The sequence below is a fragment of the Hippoglossus stenolepis genome, chromosome 5 (assembly GCF_022539355.2).
Source record: "Hippoglossus stenolepis isolate QCI-W04-F060 chromosome 5, HSTE1.2, whole genome shotgun sequence".
Classification (NCBI taxonomy): Eukaryota; Metazoa; Chordata; class Actinopteri; order Pleuronectiformes; family Pleuronectidae; genus Hippoglossus; species Hippoglossus stenolepis.
In genome coordinates this window covers 16,879,869-16,906,616 of record NC_061487.1, presented here as the reverse complement: position 1 = coordinate 16,906,616, position 26,748 = coordinate 16,879,869, and the positions used below count along the sequence as shown (strand labels likewise).

The 26,748-nt window shown below is 43.6% G+C and overlaps 1 protein-coding gene across 1 annotated transcript; it reads right to left on the bottom strand.

The window, feature by feature from the left end:
* Nucleotides 1-318: 318 nt before the first annotated feature.
* otogl (otogelin-like) lies at nucleotides 319-24,872 on the bottom strand. The gene is made up of 57 exons (XM_035155771.2): nucleotides 24,522-24,872; nucleotides 23,874-23,916; nucleotides 23,532-23,577; nucleotides 23,188-23,266; nucleotides 22,997-23,089; nucleotides 21,541-21,695; nucleotides 20,632-20,753; nucleotides 20,219-20,424; nucleotides 19,418-19,542; nucleotides 19,073-19,179; nucleotides 18,840-18,946; nucleotides 18,440-18,565; nucleotides 18,245-18,353; nucleotides 18,118-18,164; nucleotides 17,889-18,034; nucleotides 17,675-17,801; nucleotides 17,349-17,526; nucleotides 17,141-17,265; nucleotides 16,680-16,889; nucleotides 16,363-16,531; nucleotides 16,197-16,271; nucleotides 15,954-15,997; nucleotides 15,499-15,664; nucleotides 14,993-15,100; nucleotides 14,611-14,749; nucleotides 13,659-13,793; nucleotides 13,369-13,515; nucleotides 13,158-13,277; nucleotides 12,861-12,977; nucleotides 10,720-10,876; nucleotides 10,553-10,579; nucleotides 10,249-10,428; nucleotides 9,889-10,167; nucleotides 9,681-9,798; nucleotides 9,510-9,589; nucleotides 8,556-9,415; nucleotides 8,007-8,184; nucleotides 7,778-7,920; nucleotides 7,662-7,685; nucleotides 7,470-7,562; nucleotides 6,686-6,875; nucleotides 6,175-6,392; nucleotides 5,776-5,917; nucleotides 5,494-5,679; nucleotides 5,136-5,348; nucleotides 4,839-4,943; nucleotides 4,594-4,701; nucleotides 4,359-4,460; nucleotides 4,173-4,277; nucleotides 3,934-3,974; nucleotides 3,757-3,820; nucleotides 3,322-3,500; nucleotides 3,121-3,225; nucleotides 2,920-3,039; nucleotides 2,679-2,724; nucleotides 1,139-1,218; nucleotides 319-1,015 (listed from the first exon to the last, which is right to left on the bottom strand). Exons 1-57 carry the CDS (start codon nucleotides 24,592-24,594, stop codon nucleotides 815-817), a joined length of 7,788 nt encoding a protein of 2,595 aa, XP_035011662.1. The 5' UTR covers nucleotides 24,595-24,872; the 3' UTR covers nucleotides 319-814.
* Between the last annotated feature and the right edge of the window lie 1,876 nt (nucleotides 24,873-26,748).

Genomic DNA, 26,748 nt, shown 5'->3' with positions numbered 1-26,748 from the left:
CATGACATTTCAGTGGTGAGGATGGTTTGGCTCGGAGACGGGGTGTGGTGGGAGCACTGGTCCATGTGGAATGGCAGGAATGTGAAAAGGGAGAATGTGATGGACAGACAAGAGAGCGGAGTCCGACTGAGGGGTTCTGTTATGAAGGAGGCGACTCCCCCACAGCAATAAGCTTCCAGAAGTGGAACACAAACACAGGTCAGCACCGCACATGCTGAATCAGGATGAGAATGTGTGTGTAGGAAGTGTTTGAGGAGGGCAAATTAGAAGGCTGAGCGAAAAGGACACACTGCAAATCACTGAACATTCAGACAGACATACTGTTCAATCATTTATTCAACGAAAATTACTTATTCATTTAACTACAAAGATATTTTAGAAAATCATTACACATTACACATCCCGTATCACTTCCATTTGTACAAAGGCTACATTTGTTTCTAAAACTTACCAAAATGCACATACAGTGTTTAAACCCACCAGCTGGTACAATAAAAAATACAATCGTTGTGTGTACACAATCGAAACTGTTCTTATACAGTAAGATAAAAGGCCTAATGACTTCGTACCATCACTTGTAAGAACTAAAAAGCTGACTGGACTGTTTCAAAGAAAATAAAAACTTATGTGCAGTCTAACTAATTAAAAACAATCTCCCACTTACATCAGGGATTTAATCATCTTTAAATTACGACTACGACTCACGGTCAGTGTTGTAAAGGACTATAGTGATACACACAATAAAACATGGCTGGTTTTCATACTGATGCCTCAAACCCCTTCTTTCAGACACTCTCTTCTTGATTTTCTTCCTTCAGTGCCATTGGCAGGAACAGTCCAGAGGCTCCTGGAAGTGGTACTCCACGAGCGTGGCGTTGCGAGAGCAGTAGAGCGAGACGGAACGCGTTTGAAGTCCACTCTCGCGGCAGCACTTACAGAACCTGGCGTGACTGTTGATGTTAAAGTTGAATATGGTGGCAGACGGACATTTCCCGTCGCAAGAATATACTGTGACCTGTGAGGGGGGAGGAAGATGATGGAAAAGGAGGATTCAAAACAATAGAAGGTATCACTTATCACCCCCCCCACCCTCAGCTAACTTCTCATTTTATGCTTCCACTTCTCTTTTCTTTCTCACCGGTGTATTGCTCCTGCAGTCGTCTTTTCTAATGGTCGTCCGGATGGCCACGCGTTTGCACGTCTTACCATCCTCTTTACCTACACATGCAAACACATTAATGCTCAGAAATAACTCATGACATATAGTAACCTCAAAGCTACAACAACACACACAGACGCACACGGGACAACATGTGCTCACACACAAACACACTCTTGATCATTTCACATCAGAGACCTGTCAGTCACACACCCTGAAAGGCCTTTTGATGAGGGCCCTTTGTTGCCCAGCAGTAGGATCTTGCTTTGATTGACAGTTGGGTGACGGGGGCACAGTTCTCACAGCAGGGACCTGGCTTGCCTATTGGCTACTGATTTTAACTTAACCTTGTTTTTAAGCCAATCAAAGCTGGACAAATGGATTCTGAGTAAGGCTAAAATGCATGAAATGAGAGTAGATGATCTTGAGCTTGGTCTCAGTGGATCACAGTGTTGACATTAACACTTTATGAATGGTTAAATGTTGACTGTGAGAGAAGGAAGACGAATAAACAGACACGCAACCACAAAAATAGACACGCACACATTCAACCAAAGTCTGAAAGTGCCAGTGAATGAGTCACCGTCAAGGATGTCATTGTGTAAATGGAAACAGAACAAGGTGGTGGTACCTGTGTCACAGTTAGTACTACCAGTGGGAGTTAGTGGATTATCTGTAAATGGCAAAACACCAACTCCAGAACCTGGGAGCATCGTCAGGAACGCAGCCGTCAGGTTCAAAGAACGGCAGGAGAACATACACACACACACGAGGTTACGTTTGGTTCAGAAAACACAGTTAATGTTACACACAAACACACAGAGAATGGAATCAGTGCAGCTGGCAAGCACATGGATTTCACTTATTTTTGTATTTTAGGCCACTCCAGGCAGCCAGCCAAGGAACGGAGTCATTTGATGTACTACACAAAGAGCAGCTCCGCAGGGCAAACCCTAACCCCTGCACCAACTCGCTTCCTCATTGGTTAAACGCTCACCATGGCGCGCCCCGATTGGCCCAGACTGCAAGGTCACTGCTAAAGCGGGAGAGGCTGCAATGCCGAATCCACAGAGAGAGAAAATGTCACCAGTGCAGGTTTCTTCCACATGACATCCAAATGTCACATTAGCATTTGTAAAGGAAACACGACAAACACAGATCAGCATCTTCAAAGCACAAGTTCAGGAAGTTATGCATTGGCTTAGTAATGAATAATAAATTTTGAGTACAGTCAAATGTTACAATTATATTTTATTATTATTTACTTCAGTTTTTCACCAGATTTTCCTTCTGTTTGAGTTTGCAAATATGTCAGCAGACAAACTGCGAAAGCCAGGGATTGTGGGTAATGTAGTAATTGGCCCAAAACAGGCTTCATCTCCACCCTCTACAACAGGCCTCACCCCCAACCACTCAGCCATTAAGCCCATCATCCACTGCCAGGCAACAAGGCGCTCACCCCTCTGATTGACAGCTCCAAGCACCAGACCAGAAGCACCAAATAAATATGGAGACTCACATGTCCTGCAGCAGCCGTCCACGTAGCTCTGTACCATACCGCCATTCTGCAGGAGGAGAACAAGAAGAGAGTTCATGAGAAACACAGTCTATGCACATTTTATACATAATACGGGTGCAGTAATTGATAAGTCAAAAAAAAGGTATATAAATGTCAACTGCTCACTCAAAAAACAGTTTTAGAGCATAAGAGAGATGGTGGCGTTTAACCTTAATTTCAGATATACTGTTGAGGTCCTGACCTGAGTACATTCTGTGTCATTGAATGGCGGACAAACCACCCCAGAGCCAAGGATCACTGCTCCCACTGCAGTCTCCATGCAGTCGTAACGTGTGCAGTTCTCCACCCAGGTACTCCCTGCCTGCACACAGAGCCAGAATCAGCACTGCTCCGAAAAAAGGGAGCACAGGGCGGATTTCGATGTTGACGTATTTGTTCTTACAGCGAAAATCTCTGTTGTGCCGTTTTCATTGGTGAAAGTGCAGGAGACATTTTTACAGGAGCCGCAGCACACCTGAGGGTCTGAGGATGGCGCGTACACCTGGTGCTGAAAACACAAGCAAATGCAGTAATGAAGGACGAGTAGAACAATGACCTATGACCAATGATCTATGGAGATACGCTGAAAGTGCCGGATGCATACTGGACCACATTTCTGGGAACAGTTGACTGAGGTGATTTCCAAAGAGTAGAAGCCTGAGTCTGGATCTCTGTGATGCAGGCAGTGGACGGTGTAACACAGCTCGCCCTCAAAGTACTGAACCAGAGACTGGCCTGGGCTCAACACCGTCAACCCTTGGAAAATACACACTTCTGCCTTCTCTACACACACACACACACACACACACACACACACACACACACACACACACACACACACACACACACACACACACACACACACACACACACACACACACACACACACACACACACAACACACACACACACACAGGATGAATAACTCTGAAGCTAGCAGGGAGCCTGGAAATCGAATCAGTGGATAAACAATGTCTCCAGCATGTCTACTGTCACACTCTTGACAGGTGTTGTGCTTGCGTGCAGGAATTATACATACGGCATATATGCTGAGGACAGCCGCAGTTAGTGTTGCCTTCTGGAACATCAACCAGCACCTCTCCCTGACAGGAAACACGAGCGCTGACTTAACTGAATTTGTTTCACTTTGTACCTACACCTTCCAGCAAAGACGTGATTAGATAGTGACTTGTGATGCAGCATCTTGCTGACTTACCACCTGACAGATGGGGAGAGAGCTGTCCTCACATTGGCATTCTGGGAATGACGGAGAGGAAGTTAAAAGGAGAGCTGGTGTGGAGTTTATGAAAGTGGGTGGCAGCCGAAATAACTTATGGGATTATTCCAATCATGAACACAGCATGAACAGAGCAGTGAAGTGACACCAGTGATAAACAGGGTGTGGGGGCGTGTGTGTGCGTGTGTGTGTGTGTGTGTGTGTGTGTGTGTGTGTACCGCAGTGATGCTGTGGACAGCAAAGCCCGGGGAGAGTAGTTTGAACCAGAGAGAGACCAGGTGCACAGCTCATAGATGATTCAGGACACAGGTTGACATCACACACTGAAAGACACGGGAGAATCTATAAACCTGACTTTGAACAGACACAGACAGAAAAGTACACACACACGCACACACACATACCGCAGTGGTAGTGTGGACAGCAGCTGTTGGTGGTGTTTAGATCCACAGCCAGAATTTCCCCGTTTGAGCAAGTTGGAATGGGTTCAATACACGACTCACACACTGCTCAGACAGAAAACACAAACAACAAACTCAGCGCTGTTGCCATAATTGAATGAAAATGTCAAAGACAGGGACACATGGCGAACCTCACTCTAACCTCACAATAAAGCAGTGAAACACAATTAAAACTCACCACATAGGAAAGAGTAGCAGCAGGAGCTCTGCCCCCGGACCTCCACTAGGAACTGATCTTCTCTGCAGTTGGGGGGCGAGACGGGGGGGCACGCCATGGGGTCACACTCTGAGGAAGACGATACAAAATATTCAGTGAATGTAAAAGTTAATGTCAGCCCGATATCGTTTTTTAACAGAAAGTTAAAAAAAAATGTCTGAAAACATTGAAGGATCTGAATCTGAAAAATGAAAGTGTGTTCGTACCACATCTGTACTCGGGGCAGCAGGACAGAGCGCTGTAACCGATGACGAGCCTGTTCCCGTTATCACAGGGTGGAGCTTCACTGTCACAGATGGTCATGTTGCACTCTGACAGGTAGTGAAGGAAGTGAAACAGACAGGGTAAGGAAGGATAATCTAATGAACTGATACAAATTAAATCATCAGCAATCAATCATCTCTAAAAATCACAATTTCTGGATGTTCGGATTGAGAGATAGATTTACTTTAGTGATCCCTTTATTACAACCACACAATATGTTTGTCAACTTGTAAACTCACCGCAGATCTTCTTGGGGCAGCAGGCTCCTTCCTCCAGTACATCCAGCACATACTCTCCCTCCCTCTCACACAGTGGTGTCAGGACAGTGTTACAGTCTGGTTCAACAGCCACCACAGAGCCATTCTCCACACATGTGTACAGACAGCAGCCGCGAGCAGAGCCGTTCCACACCTCGCCCGGGGACCGGGGGTTACCCTCATTATCTGTGCACACTAGACACAACAGAGTCAAATAAATACACTGATAATAGAGCTGTATCCGAGTCTTGGAGCGATATAAAGCCCGGTCCAAAACTCATTCTGACTCTCAGATGGTGCAGTTTTCAACACAATGGCAAGTAATTACTCTTTCACTCACCACAGCGATCCTCAGTTACACAGTACGGGGAGTCAGCACGGTGCAGGATGGTTCCACTGCGACAAACACACTCCTCTCTGACAAAGGAGCAGGTGGTCTCCTCGTAGTAGTCTCTGTTCACACAGGTGCGGCTGGTGCAGGTGCTCACACACGGCTGATACTCCTTACCAGGGGGACATCGCAGCGCTGCAGGATGACAGGCACTTAGTAATGCATGAGCAAACGGGAAACACGAGTGAGCACGTCTGCATATGTGTCATGTCTTTGCCTGTGTCTCCTTACGGCAGAAATTGTGTCGTCTCCAGCTGATGCAGACTTGATGTGTGTAGCAGACGGCCACGTACGCCGCCAGAAAGTCACACTGGTGATCTTTGTAGTGCAGGTCTCCTGCCCACATGATGTCACAGAACTGCTCCGGAGGCACCTGCACACACACAAAAACAAGCCAAGGTCATGTCGGACAGTTAATTATTAATTCCATTATCAATTAACCTGTTAATTGATCACATAACATATGATTCTACCATATGTCATAGAAAAGGCCATGGTGACATCATCAAAGAGCTTGTTGTTTTCTGAAAAACTGTTTAAAAACCCAAAGACACACAATATGATATAAAATACACACAAACACTGACAAAGTAACTAAACACATGCACATACAATCAAGCCTGTAGCTACCTTGTTGTGGCATGGCATGAAGGCTCTCTGGCGCAGCATGGAGAGACAGGTGGAGCAATCCCCGGTGGTGCAGTTGTCTCCGACCCTGCGTGCGTGTTCGGTTTCATCGGTGGTTGGCACTCTCCATCCCTGCAGGAAGAGCATCATGTCTCCCACCTCTCGGACCACGGTGCCGTTGGGCAGCTTCAAGTCGTCTTCTGGGTTCCCATCACAACAACCTGGCGTAACGGGCGGACAGATGTTTGGTGTAGGTGTGTATTTCAGTTATACCGCAGCATTTACAGTGAGTTGTGTAACTGTTGTGTGAGATAAACTGTGTATGAACCTGCCTAATTAAATCTAATGGCTCTGAACATCTCAAATTGTCAAATCCTATCATGACACGTCACATTGATGCTGCAGTTTAGACATTAAGCCTTTAGGCACTGAAAGCTGGCACTTAGATAAATTAGGCTGCTGCTGGTGTAGTCAAAGCTTGTGTGTGTGTGTGTGTGTGTGTGTGTGGACTCACCGCACAGGCCTTGAGTCGGCATAGATGCATTATAAGGGGTACTGTACTGCAGCACCATGATACCAGTGCTGTGATACCACTGTATGCTGACCCCACCAGGTGAATGAATCAGATACATGCTGCCTGTGTCTTCCACATACAGGGAGTGACGGGAGAACGGGAGTTTGACAGGTCTGTAGTTCACGGTCACCTGGAGACAGATGGACACACAGGAGAACGAGAATTAGAGCCAGACGGATTGGGGGTGTATTTTGAGGAATACAATTTCAGATATCGATAGATATTCTAAGATATCATTATGAAACCCCTGTGACAAACAGATGCACTGGGGGCTTGATATTTTACAGTTCAACCATAAACTTTATAATAAATAACAATAAATATTAAAGAAAGTATAAATACAACAAATTTGAATTGAGAAAATAAACAAAACAGATTTTTTTTAATTAAATGTAAACATGGTCTCTTCTGTAAAAGATATTTTTTTCATATCATCCCATTTCAGCAAAAATAGAGGCTCATACACCTTAAGTGTGAAAGGATAAGTGAGCAGGGGAGAATTGCAGCCGAGGGCCAAGTCTGAACTGAAGCGGCAGCTGCAGGAGGACTAAAGCCTCCATACATGGGGTGCCCATTAAACCAAGGGAGCTATCGGTCACACATTGTTGGATTTTTACTGGCAAACCGATAAATATATCATGCTCTTTTAAGAATCATATCATTTGTGAGGGATAAGTTTTAGATTTTTTTGTAAATTGGCAGGAGATGAAGTAAAGAGGGTCACTTTGCGTTCCAGTCGGTTGATAATGATCCTGTGGGAGGAGGTTGTGATGTTCAGCTTCTTGAAACAAAGACCAGATGTTCCACCTGTTGGACTCTGCAGCAGAGGGAGATTAGAGAATGTCATGACCATGAGTAACTTTGACCTTGATATAAACACAAATGTAGTGAATGATGGGGACGAGACTGTACTCACAATTCGTCTGATGGAGTTCACACTCTACAAAGAAAACAAAATGTTTTACAAAACACAAAATCAGTTTTCAGATCAAGTCTTAGGATGTAGTTGAAATTGAATTGTTTGTACGTCACCTGGCTGGTCGGACATTTCTCCACAGTTCCAATAATGGTCTCTATGGGCAGTTTGACCAGGATGTAAGAGCCATTGTCATACAAGGCAACATTGTTGCCGTCGAAGGTGATCACACGCAGGTCTGACATCACAGTGCAGCGACCTGACAAAAGCCAATCGTATCAGTAAAATCAAACAGGACTGGACCAGTAGGGAATCCTGATATTTAACATGAACAACCAAACCTACAGGGACACTGCCACAGTGGACAGCAGGGGTCTGTGTTGGTGAGGATGGGCAGGCCCAGCAGGCTGCACTGGGGCTGGGTGCTGTCGTGGCGACAATGGAGAGAGGAGTTGTGAAGCAGCAGCTCTCCATTGAAACAGATCAGCTCTGCACACTCGTCGATGCGGTAGGAGTATGGCGGCTGTAGAGATAAGTCACACAACCTTTGTTTTACTAAGCATTATTACATATCACATGTAGTGGCCCTCATAGACATCTGCGGAAATAATTGTAAGAAAGTCATTCTAGTTTCCATCAGTAAACAGAATAAATTGGATTTCTACATTTTTTCTGTTTCTATATCCACCAATCATTAGTGTCCACCAGTATATACAAATCCTCTTGCTAATTGAATATTATATATATATATAGAGAAAGTGTGTATATTCATATTTAAAAATGACATGTGTATTTCATAATTTGTACATTTCTAAGAATGCAACACGTCTTTTCACACACAGATTTATTATCTAGGTGTTTGTATGATTGTGCATTAACTGCAGCAGCTCTTACTGTGCAGGGGGCTGTGGGGAAAACAAATGGAGGTGTGGTCGATCCTTCTTCTGTTACAGGAGAGGTCCCAGGACTTGTCACTATTTCTGTGGTCACCTGCTCAGAAGTGGGCTCTACAGTTGTAGGGAGAGTTACTGTGGTCGTCACGGCTACTGTGGTGGTTTCCATTGGGGTTGGGGTCTCTGTGGTGATGGTTGAATCTGTTGGTGTAGTTTGGGGAGTGGTCACAGTTTCAGTGGTGGTTTCGAGGACAGAAATGGTGGAGGTGGGGGCCGTTGTGACAGCTGTGGTGGGTGACGTTAGAGGAGGTCGGGTGGAGGTTATGGGAGGTGTTAATGCTAGTGTGCTAATGGTAGTCGGACTGGAGGTGGTGGAAGCGATGGTAGTAGGGGGTGGAGGAGAAGAAGTCACAGATATTGTGGTGGCCTCAGTGGGTACAGTGGTGGGCGTTGCCGTGGTGGTCATAGGAGTGGCCGCTGTGGTTTGAGGAGGGGTCACTTCAGTCATGATGAGAGTGGTTGTGTCTGGAGGTGTTGAGGGAGTAAGAATGGTGGGAGGAGCAGAAGGAGGTGCGGATGGAGTGGTGACACGCTCGGTGGATGATGTTGTACTGGGAGTAGTGGTGGTGATTGTGGTTGTCGTGGGCCTGACAGTAGTGGAGGAGGTAGTTGTTGCTCTGGTGGTTGTAGTGGTGGTTGTTGTTGTTGTGGTGGTGGTGGTAGTGGGAGTTGTGGTGGTGGTAGTTGTCGGCCTTGCGGTAGTGGTAGCTGTGGTGGTTGTGGCTGGAGTTGAAGGTGTAGTAGTTTTGTTGGACTGCGTCACAAATGCAAAGGGTGTGGGAGTCGGAGGTAAGGACACACCTAGAGAAGACAATAAAAAACAATCAATCTTTATATTACATGCTAAAATGTTTTTGTCTTTTTCTAAGACAACAAACTAATCCGTTGTACTCACAGTCTTCTGTGTAGACACATCTTCTTGTTACTTCATCGAGCACCATGTTCTTCGGACAACGTGGGAAGCAGCCCTCCACACTGCAACATACAAAACCTATTACAGCACTTCAGCTCAGCATAGATTGTGTTGGCTGTGTAATAAGTGCTTTTATTGAGACAAGCCTCTTACGGAGGCAGGAACTGGCAGCGTGTGGCATCTGGGTCACTGCACGTGTGGACACAGGGGCTCGCACAGGCCTGGTAACGCCACTCGCACATCATCCGGTAAGGTATCACAATACTGCTCTCTGCCAGAGAGGAGGAAAAGCACCACACTAGTTAGTGTTTGTGTGTATGCATGTGCATATTTGCTGTGGGCACGCTAATGTGTTTCTGACCCTCCAGCGTGAAGCTGCTTCCCGATTTGAAGCCCTCTGAGGTGTCATATCTCTGGGCTCGTGCAGAAGTGCGTGTCAGCGTCAGAAAGATTCCTGGTTGGCCGATGAGCTCGAACGAGGTGTGACCTGGCAGAAACAGCCCCTGGTGCTGGATAAAGGTTGCCCGGCGACTAAACTCTTCCCCTCGACTCCAGTGCTCCAGCTGAAGACGGCTGCGCCCGGACACGGCCAGGAAATAGTTTGGTCTCTCTGCAGACTCCAGTGACACCACAGGGACACCTGGGAAAAGAAGCAAATGGGGGTAATGTTCCCTTCAAACAACTAACAGTAGTGTGTAATAGTGCGAACGCTGAAGCTCACGTGATGTTCTCTCCTTCTGCAGGCCTGCTGTGATCATGAAGTTGAACAGTAGGCCTGGGGCAGGCAACTGCCCCAATCTCTCTCTTACCAGAGGAAACACAGAGCTGCTGGTGCGATTCACTCCAAACATGGTGTCATTATAGACGGCACTCACCAAAGAAAATGGGCCATTGCCGAGTTCTGTGAGGAAGTGTCAGAGCCAGAGAGGGAATAAGTGGGGGCAAGATCCCAGCGAAAACTGAGTGTGATGCTTGGAAACAGAAATCAATTTTATTCTATAAATACCAACCTTACTTATACATACCTAGATTATAATATTCGCAATCATAGGCTGAAAGAGAACAACACAGTCAATGGGTTATAAAGCAGAATATTGGCTGATGCAGAGAGGAAGTGGTGAAAGTGGTAAGAAGTCAGATTCACAGATTTGACCACTGTACTACGAGCATGTGTGTATGTGTGTGTACTCACGACAAACAGAGGGAGATCGCCAGTGTATTGTGACACCTTGTTGACAGCATTTGTGAGCATACGCAGCGATGGATGTACAGAGACACTCACAATCACCCCCGCGGTTACAATTGCAAGTGTCTGTCAGGCAGTTCCTATAGAACCAGGCCACATCCACCTGAGGAGTATACACAGCATGTACACACGGTCACACATATATACAAACTCACACATACACACACTAACAATCATGAAGCAAACCGGGCCAAATCTCACTGGGGGAAACTGGGGGAGGTCTTGTTTAGGGGGTGAGGAGTTCTCAATAATTCAGACAGGGGAGGAGTGATGAGCTATGAGGACAAAGGAATGTGGGTCAACCTCTGGTGCAGAGGGGATTGGATGAACTCGGATGACAGACAAGACAAAATGCCTCAGCGACGTGTGGGTCCATCCGAAGGCAAGATTAGCTGGACCTCTGTGTTCCTGACACTGGCTGCTGTAGTGCACATACACAGTACACTTCAAAACGTTTAACTTCTCTTCTGTGATGATGTGACAGGCCCAGATATTGATCAGGCACTGTGCTGTATCCAGGCTGGAGCTGCAGACTCTCATTTCCATATGAAAGTCATGCTACTAAAAGGGTGATGCAGACGTTCTATTCATTTTATATTGATTATGAACAATTTACAACAATCTGTGAAATGGGGGCAATATCAGACAAGTTAAATGAATCTAATCAATACAGCTTTCTTATTTAATTTGGTTTCTAACAGAAATGGTAAATGTGATTGTATTACTTGTTTGGTTTTGAGTCAAGGGGTTTCTCACTAAACACTAGAAGTCGAGATGCACAAATAAATAGGATGCAGCAGAAACTTGGCTAACTCCAGTGTTGTTTTATATCCCTTACTTCTGTTATAAAAAAAAACAATCAGAACAGCTCGAGTGAACGTGGGATTCGCTGTACTAGTCTTCAGATCCAAGCTTTAATCTATAATTGACCTTATAGATTAAAGCTTTGAAGCCCTCAGCGTTTATTTATTTGTGTGGAGACATCTTTTACATATTGATCCAATCTCATAAACAAACCCTGCCAGGAAAACAGCAGTGACGTCGTCTCTTTGCCCACTTAGAAACAGAAGTGAAATACAAGAAGGAGGATTTTTTTTACTAGTATAGACAAGTGTACTGTACCAGTATTTTAATGCTATAGTTACAGTGCCAAATAAGGACATGTCTATATGAGTCATAAAAGCCATAAAAGGGGAGTGATAAAAAGAATGCTGAAAGAGGAACTCACTAGCAACAAAGGATAAGAGTTAATATATCTGGATATATCGGTGCTGTTACAATACTTATTTAAGCGGGGAAGCACGACCAAACAACACTAAAGACTAGATTGCACTAAATTCCACACTCTCATAGATTGAACTCATTAAACATGCCAGATTTAATTATTCAAAAGATCAATGAATTATTCCCTGGGGAAATAGTGATGATGTTGGAAAAAGCCCCATCTTGCAATGTTAAAGTAAAGTAAAATGAAAAAGTGCTGCCCTTGATCCGGATCCACACAAAACATGTAATATGTTCTTCCCTGACTCATACCTCATCCTTCCACCATGTTTCATGGAAATCTGTTCAGACGTTTTTGTGTGATCTTGCTTACAATCAAACATACAAACCAACCAACAAACAAACAGACAGGTGTGAAAACATAACTTCCTTGGAGGAGGCAAAAATTAATTATCAATTATTAACTTTAGCAACTGTTAAACCAAAATATGCATTGTTCATTAGTTCTAGCATGTTCATCTCTCGCCCTCTCTAAATATATATATGCATATTACTAATAAAGTCATTGTCATATACTGGTTAATGGCCATGTGCATATATACAGAGCTCCCTCTGCTGGCCACATTTAGAAAGACTACACTGTAATAGAGTATTGAGGATTGTGTGTCTGTGGGTGTGTGTGGCAGCCGAGCATCTGGTGTGGCATTTGGTTCTATCTCTTAGAGACCAGTGCGCTGGGATCAGTTAAGAGTTGTTCCCATAACCTCTCAGCAACCTCTATTCCCCTGCTGCACACACGATAACCTTTATACAGCTGCATTCACTCTGTACGGACATTTGTGTGCGTGTTCAGTGCCACTTACCACGTTGTGACAGGGTGCAAAGACATCGCTGTAGAGGAGAGCACACTCCCTCTTGGCGTACGGCTGTCTCCCCAAGTCCCCTTCACACGGTCGCTCAACTACATGGTCACTTTCACACTACAACGCAGAAAGTACACACATACAGGAAGAGATCGAGAGTCTGATTACTTGTAAATATCACAGTGCGCACACACAGTACAGCAACACAGAGACAGAGTGACTAAGGAGCGGAGGAGTGTAAGAGGAAAGAAGGTTAAAGGAAAATCAATGGAAGAGAGAAGCTAAGCTGAGTCATACCTGTCCCAGGGCCCAGCTGTCTCCAAAGGTCTGCGCATTATTGACTTCCATGTGGCTGGAGGTGGTCATATCGTTCACTGTCACGCTGTCAAAATTTCCACACAGCCCGCTGAGGAGGCCCTGGGGTTAAAAAGCAAGAGGCTGAATCATGTGTTCAGATTCTATGTCTGTAGACGATTTGAAAGCAAAATGTTCTACTCCGTGTTCAGACCTTCCACTGAGGTCCAGCTCTGATGTGTACAGTCGTCTTGCGGTCCCAGAGGATGGTCAAGTCCTGGTTGGAAAACTGCACCACGGTGTAGTACCCGGCTTTCCACAACTCAAACTCTGACCCTCGTCCCACAACAGTGGACGGACTCTAAAACAAAACAAAGCATTGTTAGAAGGCATTAGCAGGATATTGATATATTTAACTGGTCTATTTTTGAGAGTAAAAAAAACTTGAAGAATAGATTCGATTATATGATATATAAAGAGCAGGAATGTGTGTATAGTTCGTACAGGGTTGCCGGAGTTGTCAGTGAAGTAGATTTTGGTAAGTCCCACGTGAATGACCAGTATTTTCATGCACACAATGCCGCTCTCATAGCAGTCCTTGTTTTGGGAAACTATGGACACCTCGGTTTCTCCTGCACTCTGATCAGGGGGAGAAGAGAAAATGTTACTCTTAGGAGGGAATGAGGACAACACAATATTTTAATTTGTTGGTTTACAATTTTCTCCCTGACAACAGCAATTGCATGCAAAATCGCCACATGACAGATTCTAACCTGAAATTGGATTCTACCTGTTCCTGAGGCTCTGAAATTGTGCAAACATGATCAGTGTCAAGAAGAGGATGCTGCTCTATTCTAATAAGACACAGCCCTGACCTGCTTCCCCATTCTCTGCAGGTCTGCAGGGTGGCCGGCAGCCTATTGGATCGGAATTGGAATTCCTGTTCTGTTCATTCTAATTGTATATCCCTGGGAGCGCAGGAGCCCTGGGGTTTGTGAACAGTGAACACTGGTTTCTTTGTGTCGCTTCAGCTTTGCACAACACCTGCTAGCATTACCATGGTGCAAAGCCACCGGCACACACACATACACACCTTAATCTGCTCTAATTAAAAAACACTCGCTTTTCAAAGTTTAGAAATAGGCTTGGATTTTCTTTCCCAGATCCAAATCACAACGGGCCTGGAAATTGCCAAGAAAGGGCAAAAGTGGACCTACTATGCCCTTACACACACACACACACACACACACACACACACACACACACACACACACACACACACACACACACACACACACACACACACACACACACACACACACACACACACACACACACACACACACACACACACACACACACCTTATAAAAATGTCTTTCCCTAGAGGTCAATTACATAATCTTTACATAGTTTAACACCTTACACCCTTTATAGAGATGCACAGACACCACTCACTTTAAGCAGATAGACCTGACAGTCAGAGTAGTAGTCGTACTCAAGGCCATCGAAGGTGTGGTAGTGTCTGTCGCTGTAGACTGTACACACAGCTGGACACGGGGAGTAGCTGCAGTTGAAATAGCCGCGGTGACACACACTGAGGAGATGGACAGGTGGATGTGCATGAGAAGAAAAGAGGAAGGAAGTGCTATTTGAAGCCCCACATGCAACTTCATTATACTATGAATTATATTATTTTAAGTTTGAAGATTAGGTTTCTTAGAAATACTCATCGTATGTGCAAAAATGCAGTAAAAGAACATGTCTAAATAATATAATCCTATCATTGCTCAGTCTGGTGTTTATATGGCTATGGGTTAGCTATGGTAAAGCTGTATACCATTTGTAACATGATGTTTCCACAGTTTCTCCAGGCAGGTACTCAAGGCCCAGCCAGGCACAGGGGCAGTTCTCTGGATAGTAACACCCCCCATGGTGCAGCACCAGCCTTGGACAAAACACAATTTACAGAGGAGGTACAGAACATGCAAACACCTGATTTAAAACTCACATTCCTCCACATTTCCCAGTTCTCCAAGTTAAACCTTTGCATATGTAACATTGAATGAAGATTTTTAATACACTTGGAAATAATAGATATGGGAAGTAAACAAGCCCTCGATGAAGGCTTTTAATTCTCAGCTGAGAAAAGCATACATTTTAAAATTCTAAAGTAGAAAAACCAGGTAAAGGAAGAATCTATATTTTTCTACATCTAAAAATAGATTCTCATACTGAAACTTTACCAAGAAATTACTCCCTGCATGTACTAATGCAAAAATATTTTAAGCTCTTTTAAAACATAAATACATTGTAACACTTGAAGGCAGCAGGTTCTCATTTTACCCAGGAGGACAGACACAGCCAGGGATGCATGGTGTGTTGGGAGGGCATGTGAGGTTCAACATCAGGTTACGGCAGGTCGGTGCACACGCCACGCCTCCTCTCTGCTCAGTGCAGCTGTGGTACACTTTCCCTTCTGGACAATCGCCGACCTCCACACTATCAGGCTCTACAATGTGCACATATGCACATACACACACACACAGACACACACAAAAAGAAAACCAATGCCCCAGTCGCCTTAAACATCAACCGCAACAGCCAGTCATGGGAAACAAGCTACAACTACAGACATAAGGCTCTTGATTTCAGCATGAGGGACACAGCCTGAAATAACACTTTGTTGTTGGAACGAACGAGAGCAGGATCTGAAGGGAGGTGTGTGTGTGTGTGTGTGTGTGTGTGTGTGTGTGTGTGTGTGTGTGTGTGTGTGTGTGTGTGTGTGTGTGTGAGGTTACCTTTTTCCTCGGGCACACACTCCATCTTCCCATTTCTGCACAGGCTAATGGAGGTACAGGATACAGGAGAAAAAGGAATCAGTGTTTTGTTTTGAGTAGAGAGCGATGTTATCAAACACAAGGTCCGTTTAAGCGACAATCATTCAAGCTTTAATCGCTTTCCCAAATGTGCGTGAGGATGTTACAGTGAGTGCAGGTGGGAGAGCAGCCAAAGTGAGTTTTCACTTTTCAGTTGTGACTCACCAGGGGCCCGAGGCGCTGAAGGTCACCTCTCCTGGCTGTGACACACCGCCCATTGAGTAACAATGACACTGAGACCTGAGGGGAAAGCAATATTAATTACTTTACTTCTCTGTGTGTGTGTGCGTTCGGGATGATTAGGATGATAAATGAGGTGATGGAGTCCTACAGTTGCACACAGCGCTGGCGCACATCGTCATAAAAGCTGCCGTCTGGACAGCCGCACCCCTCGGCGCAGTCGTCAGGGTGACACGTCTCGGTGCTCGACAGAGCCCGACATGACCGCCCACAGGACGACGCACAAGAATGGTACAGCATGCCGCCGAGGCACACCACCCCTGTAAGGTAAGTAATACATCGATTTTTATACTGTATAACCCAATGATTCTGAAACAAACATAATGTAGAACATGCATTAATTAGGGTATATTAGAGTAAACATGTAAAAAGTATGAATAAAAGCTACCTACAAGATGACCCACTCACCACATTCTGAGACATGTGATCTGAAATTTAGGTTGACTCCATGTTTGGAGCAGAGGTAAGCGTAGTGAGCCAGCGCCGTGCACAGACAGCTGCTCCCACAGCGACAGGCCTGGTAGCGGCACTGCTGCTGGTAGACGTTTGGACTGATGTAACCATGACACGGAGCAAATACACTCCCCAAGAGCACCTCACACTGGGTTGCATAGAAAACTAGAACATGCAACAAAATATAAAACAAACATTTTGAGATATTTTTAGTACGTACAAACTGAGACGACATAAAGACAAAACCTGTATAATCCACACCACCACCTTCACTATATTAAACAGTAAAGTAAAAAAAATAGTACATGCATGTCTTCCCCACTCTCTATCCCCCTTTCATGCTTAACTCGGTCCTGTCAAATAAAGGATTAAAGCTAAAAACAGATAAAACCAAAAGAAAATGAGAGCATGATTACCATTGTGCTGGTTCATCTCACAGGGATCTATAATGGGCAGGTTAACGGGTGCAACACAAGCAGATGACACCTTCCAAACATTGGCATGAAGTTGGGGAGTGCCCTCTATCATACCTGCGGGAGACCTACAGATACACAAACACACACAGAGAGTCAGGGAAAAGGGACCTTCTCAACACTGATTTATAGCTGGAAGGTACTTGCTCACAGAAAGTCATCTCGTAGATTTCCATTGAAGGTTCCACAGAGGCCCAATGTCTGTCCACGCCATTGGCTGTCCAGCTGCAGGTAAACCTGCCCTCCTCGACCATCATAATGTAGCCTCAGACCAATCCCTACCTTCAGCTGTGTAAACACTGAGGTCAGCCTCCGGACCTCCACTATACCTAGATTCCCAAAACAAAGAGGAAACAAAAACCATGAGATCACATGGCTTTACTACAAATCAGGTTGGTATAAAAAAAAAAATCTTTTGTCTTTTTTTTCTTTTGAGCTCGGACACATATGAACCTGATATGATTTTGTGTTTCTTACCATCAATATATGGCAGGGCAGGTGCCGGGTTGACACCTATTATCACCTCGGCCTCTCTGGTCAAAGTGATCTGATGACTCACATCTTCATCCAGCACCACTGTCACTGACTGAATACACACCTGATGCTGTGGACACACATACAGGAGGGATGGTTAGTATCCTAGGTAGAAAGGATACTGCAGGATTGGTGTGTGGGCCTTTGTTCACAATACCTCTGCACAGGTCGTATATTGCAGCGTGACAGTGAATCTGCTGCCACTGCGGCTCTTCGCCAGGACGTACTGACACGCCCCCGGCTGGAGAAACATCCTCCCATCAAACGTTGTCACGAACACGTCCCCCACCACCGAGCACTCCGCTGACAAGAGACAGAGAGCAGCAAGTTCAGGGCTTCATCTTTTCTTTCTGGATGCTCTTAAGTGAGCGTTAAGGTAATCTTACCTGTGCAGTTGTTCTCGGTGCAGTTCCACACTCCTCCCATGCACACACTAAAGAAAGAGCAGCACTGTGGGTTAGCATCACATTAGCCACTCTATCTGCTCACTGGGGAATACATATAGACACTAACCAAACACTGCAGCCCTGTTGAAGCACATGTCCTTGTATATATGATGCTCCATGATAAACACATGGACACTGAGAAACTGCGATACATGTTCCATTCTGTAGGATAAGACCTGTGAGATAAGAGGATTGTAAAACAAAATTGCAATTAAGATCAATTAACAGAACAGAAATTAGAATATCGTTTTTGTTCAGATACCATCAGGACAGTAGCAGCCGTCCAGACAATGCAGGTTGGTTCCCAGACACTCTTTCTCAAATGTGCAGGTCGGTGGACAGCAACTGATGCAGTCTCTATAGACAAAGCTCTCCTCACAGCCATCATCTGTATACAAACATAGACACCTGAGCTTCACAGAGATTACAGAACCGATTTCAGAATATCAAATAAATAAATAAATACACATAATATAGTGTGGAATAACTTGTGTTCTCACTGAGAGAGCAGATGTGTGTCAGGGCTAAAGGCTCGGAAATTCATTCTGATTGTCATCAATTGCAAATGTTTTTGCAAGAATAAAGCTTATGGTTTAAAAATACACAAAATACAAATGTACACATCTCTTCCAACCGTGTCAAGAGCTGTAATGGAAACTTACTACAAGAAGGGAAGCTGTCCCTCCACTCCCTCACTGGATATCCAACATGAGAGCAGGCTCGGGTATACTCCACCAAGGCTCGACAAAACGTTTCCTCATCATCAGATCTGAAACAAAGAAGAAGAAAAAAACCTTGCATCAAAAGTTATTTGGCCATTAACCTACAAGACAAAGAAGATGGTGAATAAAAAGTGAAAATAAAAACAATAATCAAATGAAATGCTTTGACTTACACACAGAGGTCAGACACACAGCTGGCCACAAAGGGATTTGGGTCAATGTTTTCATGACATGACAGAAACGGGAAGAAGAGAAGCGCACTGCATTTCTCTATGGCGTCCTGCACACATTCACAGAAAATACAGTATTGTTTGAATATACAGCACATGATCAATGACAGACACTGCTCCAGTCCTCTAACATACAGGGACCACTATAGTTCTTTCAGAGCTAAAAAATAAAAATGTTTAAATTGAGTAATGTTCTGGGCCAAATTTTCCTTATTACATTCCATCCCTTGTTCAACTGGAGTGTAGTATAGTAATACTGAGTAGAATGAGTGTCTCTGTGGTTCTTACATCCATGTCGGACTCAGACTGGCAGGGCCCATTGAAGTCAAGGTCTACAGAGGGACAGGCTCTCTCATGAGGCAAATCCACTGACCAGCTGTTAGCAAACATTGCAGGTTCATCAGTGTGGATTCCTAAAACACACCATCAACACACACATACAGTATGAATGTACAGCTAGCACATAAACATATTTAAGATTAAATTAAAGAGATGTTTACTCATGCTTTGTGTCCTAAGGTTGTTTTTATTCACTTCTTATGCTTTCTATTTTATTTTATTTCATTTCATGGTTCTACTTCTCTTTATGTTTTAATTGTGCAGGACTTCACTCGACTGGTTGATTTTAACGTTATTTATGAATAAACCTGACTAAACTTAACCTCATACACAGACGAAGATACAGCTTATACCATACAAACATGCACACATGCATTTCTATACTGTCAACAAACATAAATCACATACAAAATAGAGGTCTACTAAAAGTTAAACAGTGTATTTGTAAATGCACCATGAAAACTAGAGCTTTTTTTCCTCTGAGCTCATCCACACTCAACTGGACAGCTCTCTGCTCACACAAGCAGGGGACCACAGATCATATTTCAGTCATCTGAGGAAGGATTCCTGCTCCCTCCAGCCATTCAAACCCAAACTATCATGTCTCTTCTGTCCTTCCGCTGTGTCTCCAGGCCCCACTACTAAAATAATTGGTCCTAATTACCGTGGACTCTACAATAATAGTAATTGAGGAGAGTGGGTGCTGAGAGAAGGGAAAAGAGGATGAGGGGCCGGTCAGGCTGGTCTTACCACGAGCGGTGGTGAGGTCATCGCCAGCGAGGTGATTGAAGTTCCCGCACAGGCCACAGGGAGCACCCTGGTGCTCCTCGCTCATCTTCAGGTAGACACCTGAGCCTCCGTCCCAGGCCAACGAGAAGCCAAACACACTCTTCACTAGCAGGTAATCAGCCAGTCGCTCAATAAACACACCGCCTACAGTCTGAGGTAGACTTAGCCTGACATTTTACAGAGACAGATGCATTAAGAGACAACAGTGACAGTGAACACAGAGAAAATCATGATAATGCTCTGCTGTGATTTCCCAGGGTGTGTGGATGAGGTGGTTATTAACCAAGTTTTCCTTTCTGTTCCTATAATTTTGTTTAATTGTGTCTATTATTAATAAATAAAATCTCTGTCTTTGTCTCTACATGCTCACACACCTGCGACCTCCCTGGTGGACCTGATATCCAGAGATATGGATCTCCTCCTCATTTGGGAAGAACAGACTGAGAGCTCTTGGGCATGAATACACACTCCCATCACACACTCTGCTGTTGTGGACCTGAGAAGACAAGAAAGATGATGGTAGAAAATCAAAGGAAGGGTCAAAAGGTCGGTTAACCACAAACATCAACCTTCAGCTATCGATTACTAGTGATCTAATAAACACAGGCAGCTGTCTGGTAATGGACACGAATTGCTGCAATTACTAGGCTACGATTATCAAACAATCAATGACTGTAGATCCAAGAAAAATACAGAGTTAGAATAACTTCAGAACCTTTAATTTCGATGTAATTTAACAACAAGAAAAGTTGCAATGTTGAATGTTAATTAGCATTATTCATCAGATTTAACGATTAGGATGATTGAAGGATAAAGTCCTTTAATTTTTATCTCCACAGACTGTCGATGTCTCTCAGCCCCCAGCCCTTTTTCTTCTACAAGGACAAATCTTCAGTAGTGGTTTCATCTTCAAAAGGATCTATGATTTACTACAACAAAAATTGGGTATTTGTTGGGGACAAATTCTCCTTCTATGGATTTGCTGCAGTACTGAGTATTTACTGCGGCAAAATGGTGACAGTGGATCTGCTCAGAATGATCTGCAGTGCCCATGTTCATAGTGGTGATGTCACCTGGTGCAACAACGCTGCTCAATATCCTCTATATCATGCTGTCACTAGACCTTTTGTTTACATGGGGCAAAATCAGATATCCTCTTTGCATGATGTGTGTGCATATTATTGAAACCTCAGTGTTATACAAGAACATGCATTTTCAGTTACAATACTGTGAATACAGAAAGGTTAAATATCTCAGTGTTATTCTGATGTACATGTTCTTACCCACACTGTGTACTGTGGTGTAGCTGAGTGGCAGTCCTGGGCCAGAATGTAGGAGCAGGTTCCAGGGAAGTAGAAGTATGTTCCATCAAATGTCTCATAGTGGTGCTGACCCCATGACCTGCAGATCCCGTCTCTATCCTGGCCCTGGTTAGGTACTGAGAGGGAAATGGACAACTCACTCGGATAAGAGTCATTAAGTGGTTCAGTCTCATGTGGTGACATAAATGAATTTCTGCTAAATTGAAACCTTTACTGAACTAAAAGGCAAATGCTCTTTTATCATCTTTTTATCTTTCACCGTCTTTTATTTCATTGAAATTATCAGTGGAAAATGGATACCTGGATATTCCCCTTGTTACAGGAAATCCCAGTAGCTGGCTGTGCCAAGAAGCTGCCTAAGATTTCCCCCAAACTCTGAGGGGGTTGAGGATGATTGATTTTGTAAAGGATACTCTACATGTTGATTTAAAATAAACAAGTTTTAAATCAACAAAGTTTCCCTGTGTTATTCAATATATTTTAAACATACAATCTCTGGAGACAGTTCTGTTACACAGATCTTAAAATTTTGCATTACCGCTGGGAGACGTGACCATTTATCTTGGATGAATCTTTTATGTATTTTTGTAAGAAACCTCGCTGTCATGGCCAATTAGACGTCATCTTTGTTTACTTGATTTTAATAAAAATACATGTTCTCTATCTTCTAGTCAATCAAAGGATTAAAATTTCAAGCCTAAGTTCAGTTGCAGGTCCCTCAGGAGTTATGTTTCCAACATGTGTCAGCACTAAATTAGTTTGTTGAAATGAAAATGTCTTGACAATATCTGTGACCTCAGATCTCTTGATAAACTGTGTAGGTAGCCTGTTCAGAATATAGAAACCAGAAACTCCATCACTCAGCTCTTACTCTATTACCTTAGTTCAGTTCAAGTGATTTTTATAGCTGCTCCTTTAGGGGGTAAAGTGTGTGTATGTGTGTGTAGGGAGTTTGTGCAGGTAATTAATATTTGCTGAATGATTGAAGAGTAGGACGCGCACGCACGCACGCACGCACGCACGCACGCAAGGGGGTCCATGGGTGGATGAGGTGTGTGTGTGTTTGTATGGTCCAGGTATTACTCATGTTGTAGGGACTTATATTTTTGAATATAGGACAAGATGTTGAATATCCCTTGTACGTTTGAAGGTCTTCTGCACAATTACCAACTACCAGTAGTGTTTACACAGTTACCTTATTTGGACTTATCTTCCTTATGGGGTCAAAAAGCAAGTCCACATAATATAAATCATTACATTTGAAAGTGAAGACATGTTAAGGATTAGGTTTAGGTTACATCTATGTTGTTTAGGTAAGGTTAAGTTTAGGGTTAGGCAAGTAGTAACTAGTGTGCAATGTGTGTGTGTGTGTGTGTGTGTGTGTGTGTGTGTGTGTGTGTGTGTGTGTGTTACTCACTGATCTGGCAGCGGTCTCCCAGTGCCTGGAACTGAGCGCAGTCACACACACCGCCCTCCTGACACCAGCCCCCATTGAGGCAGCCGCAATATTCTGGGAGACATGAACAGACTCAAGTTCACTTTCCCCAGTCAGACAGTTTTAATCCTTTATGACTGCATTTGCGTTCATGTGATACATGGTGTATTTACCTGAAGAGGCATCTCTGGCTGTGTAGTTGTGTAAAATGCTGCGTGACAGTGTACCCTCCGACAGCAGCGGCCTATATGTCTTGGAGAACAATAAACAATTAATACTAAGAGCGGTTTCTTAAATACAGCACGTCTCAAGCTTTAACAGCATCAGTGACAGTTCTGTACGCTTGGTGAACTTGCTGCTGTAAGTTAAAAAAGTTGTGTCAGACTGAGTGGGGTGAAGGTGTGTGTGTTAGTGAGTGCGTCTGTTTCTGTACAAAGACAGCTTTGTGACGCTTTTTTTGGTGCTGTGCGCATGTGGGTGCCCTGACCTCCTCTGGTTCTCTTAGGTGTATACCAACCTCCTCCCCGAGGAGATCCCGTTTCCTCCGAAGTGCATTAGCCCTTCTGCACACACACAAACATGCACATTAGTGGGAAGAAACAGTCAGAGGGGAGACTTAAAGTGCACTTTACACCACTTGAATCCAGACTCCACAGTACTCTTGACTGCACCCTCACACGCGCACACACACACTCAAATGTTGTCTCTGTCACACACTCTAGTGACCAAAAAAAGAAAGTGCAAATGCCAAGCTGTAAAGTAACGTAACAATGACTTGAGGAAAAAGAACATATTACAATTACATAATATATTGATGACAGATAATTATTATTTCAATTTCTTATTTCTATTGATTTACCTCTGTAGTCTTTCCTCTCTCACAGAAAGTCGGCTCTGAGCTCCTGAATGCAAAGACAGTGATCGGTGAGTTGTGAAAATAAATATCAGTCATCTAATATACACATTTTCAAGTTTATTTGGTAGTTAACACAGAATCAACGGTGAAACAAAAAGTGCTGGACGGGTCAGCTCAGCGATGCAACAAGGGAAATGTCGTAGAGAATAGCAAAGTAAATTTAAATAAAAGTAAAAGAGCGCAATCATTTTTTTTTATTATAAATAAAATAGTAGAAACCTTAGAGGATACAAGTGTAAGAGGATTACAGTTAAAGGTAGATCCAGAGGTGCCCGAACATAAATATTAAAGTAATTAATGTCTGTAATCACCTATTATGACATAAAATTAAGGCACATTAAGAGAGATCAGTTTTATACAATTTGTTTTATGATATTTTATGAAAGAATGTGATATCTAACACAGAAAGACAGACAGATAGATAATTATATTATACAATAACGTAATAATTCATGGGTAAATTGAATTTATAACATACAGAATCCATCCTGTTAATATCCCCACGTGTTTTTCAACGTAGATCATAGTTCACGTCTCCACAGACAACTTTATAAAAAAGTAACTACATCGTTTTGAAACTGTGAGACTCACCCTCAAGTGACAGCAAGTGGGAGACTGACAACGACACCAGAAGAAATCGTTTCACTGTCCACTTCAAGTTCATCTCAGAGTCCGAAAGGAAGTCCCGCCGACACGTTAACGGTGCATCTCACTGGTCCCGGGAGGAAACGGTTCGGGGTAGGCTCGGCAGCACCGGACGATGGATGCCTGCTCGTCTGTGGGAGAACTCACCTGGTGGAGGAGGCGACAGGCCACGTGAGCCGGTGACGAGGAGCCCACACCTGAGTGGGCAGGCAACATGGTCCCTGAGCCCACGTGAGGGGGACCTCGGGTGTTCACCTCTCACGTCACATCGTGTTCACCTCTAACGGTACCGGCACATTTCCGGCTGACCGCGTTTCCTGGGTGGGAGAATTTTTGACGTATGAGCTACGAGCTGTGGTAAACGGTGATGGCTCTGAGCCAATGAGAGGGCAGAGATTCTTAACGCAGGATAAAGCTCTTTCAAGTTTTTTTGTTGTTGTTTTTTGGTTTTAAATTGAACAATTCTAGTTTACAGACTCAAGTGGGGAACGAAATATTGCATAGGGAACACAAAGACATAATATGTATACAAACAAACAAAAACATTTCACATTTAATGGGATATTTCACCCCAAAATGAAAGTTCACTCATCATCTACTCACCACTGTGCCGATGGAGGGTACGGGTGAAATGTTTGAGTCCACAAGAGACTTTTGGAGTTTCAGGGGTAGAATAGTGTAAAATAATATAAAGTTATCAAGCTGTTTCTGTATCTAACTCTAAATGAAAACACTAGCCAACGTATGGTTACAGTGAGGTAACAAAAATCCAACTAAGCTAGCTGGCTTAGCATTGTTTCACATTTTTATATTAAGCAACTAAGCTAGCTTAATGTAACCTTCAGTATAAATATAGTTTTACAGTCAAAGACGAATATTACCTCTCAGGTAGCTTATTAACTTCTTACCCAAGACTGGCACTAGCTTGATAAGCTAGTTTACCACTAGGGGGGGCTGAGACGGGACGTGTTTCCAGGGGACATGAAATAGAGACGAACCCCGCTGAGATATTCTCCAGGTCAGGTGTCCCCTGGGATGAATCCGGATGAAACACGTATCGTCGCGGTGCCGGTGTTTTCATTTAAATGTGAGTAAATCCGTGAAGATCCAGATCAGAGTATCTTCAAAACTCACACGTGTACGTTGGCAACTGGACTTGCTTGTGATTCTTTAGGAGCTTTCACCCAAAACACAAATATTCAGTTCTAACAGTCTGATGGAAGGTGTCAGGTGTTTAACCTCGGTGGGTCTTTAACATAGTTGCATTATGGAGGTTAAATAATAAATATTATCATTTCTAATGCATGTTGTTTATTTCAATTTTGTCCATTTTGATCCCATCTTCCAGTAGAATTTGTGCCCCATGACTGCTATGTGCTATTATGTTAGTAATTTCATAATATTCATTATGGTGGTTAAATAATAGATATTAAAAATTCTAATGCAAGTTGTTTATTTCCCTTTTTCCATTTTTATCCCATCAGACCATCTTCCATTACAATTTGTGCTTATAAAAGCTGAGGCAGTTCACTGATGATGATGTTGGAGTACAGCCTAGAATGAGAGGAATGCTAACATAAGCGTTTTTGGCAAAAGCATTGATTGACAGGTTTCTCTGCAGCATCACAACAAGAATAGAACTGGTTTTAGGTCGTTTTTCAGATATTAATGTGATTTAGGTGATACTTCATTTCAGAGTCACACTTTATGACAGTTTCTTCCACTTCTTCATCAAAGAAAAAATTCAAAGTAAAGCCTTGCAGTGTGAAGTTTATATAAATGACTTGTATCGAGTCATTCTAAAGTTTATTGTGTGTCCTCCTCCCTATCAGTCCACCCCTGCACACAGGACACATTATGAGTATTTGCACTGCATGTGGTTGTGCGTTCCTCTTTTCTGTATGTGCTTGTGTTCGGACTATTCGCATGAGTTTTCTTAAGTTGCAGTATGTTTAATTTTCAGGGCCACAACTAATCTAGCTTGATCTGTTTAAAGCTGCTGGGGGGTGTAGTGACTCAACATCTTCTGCCTGGTACAGTGACAATATGTGAACTTATACAAAATGTTACAATAACAGGGGACTAACCATGTCCAGTCTCATTGTGTATAAATTCATTTTTTTGATAACACCATATGTGAGATTTTCAGATAGTGTGGAAAATGGCTTTGGGT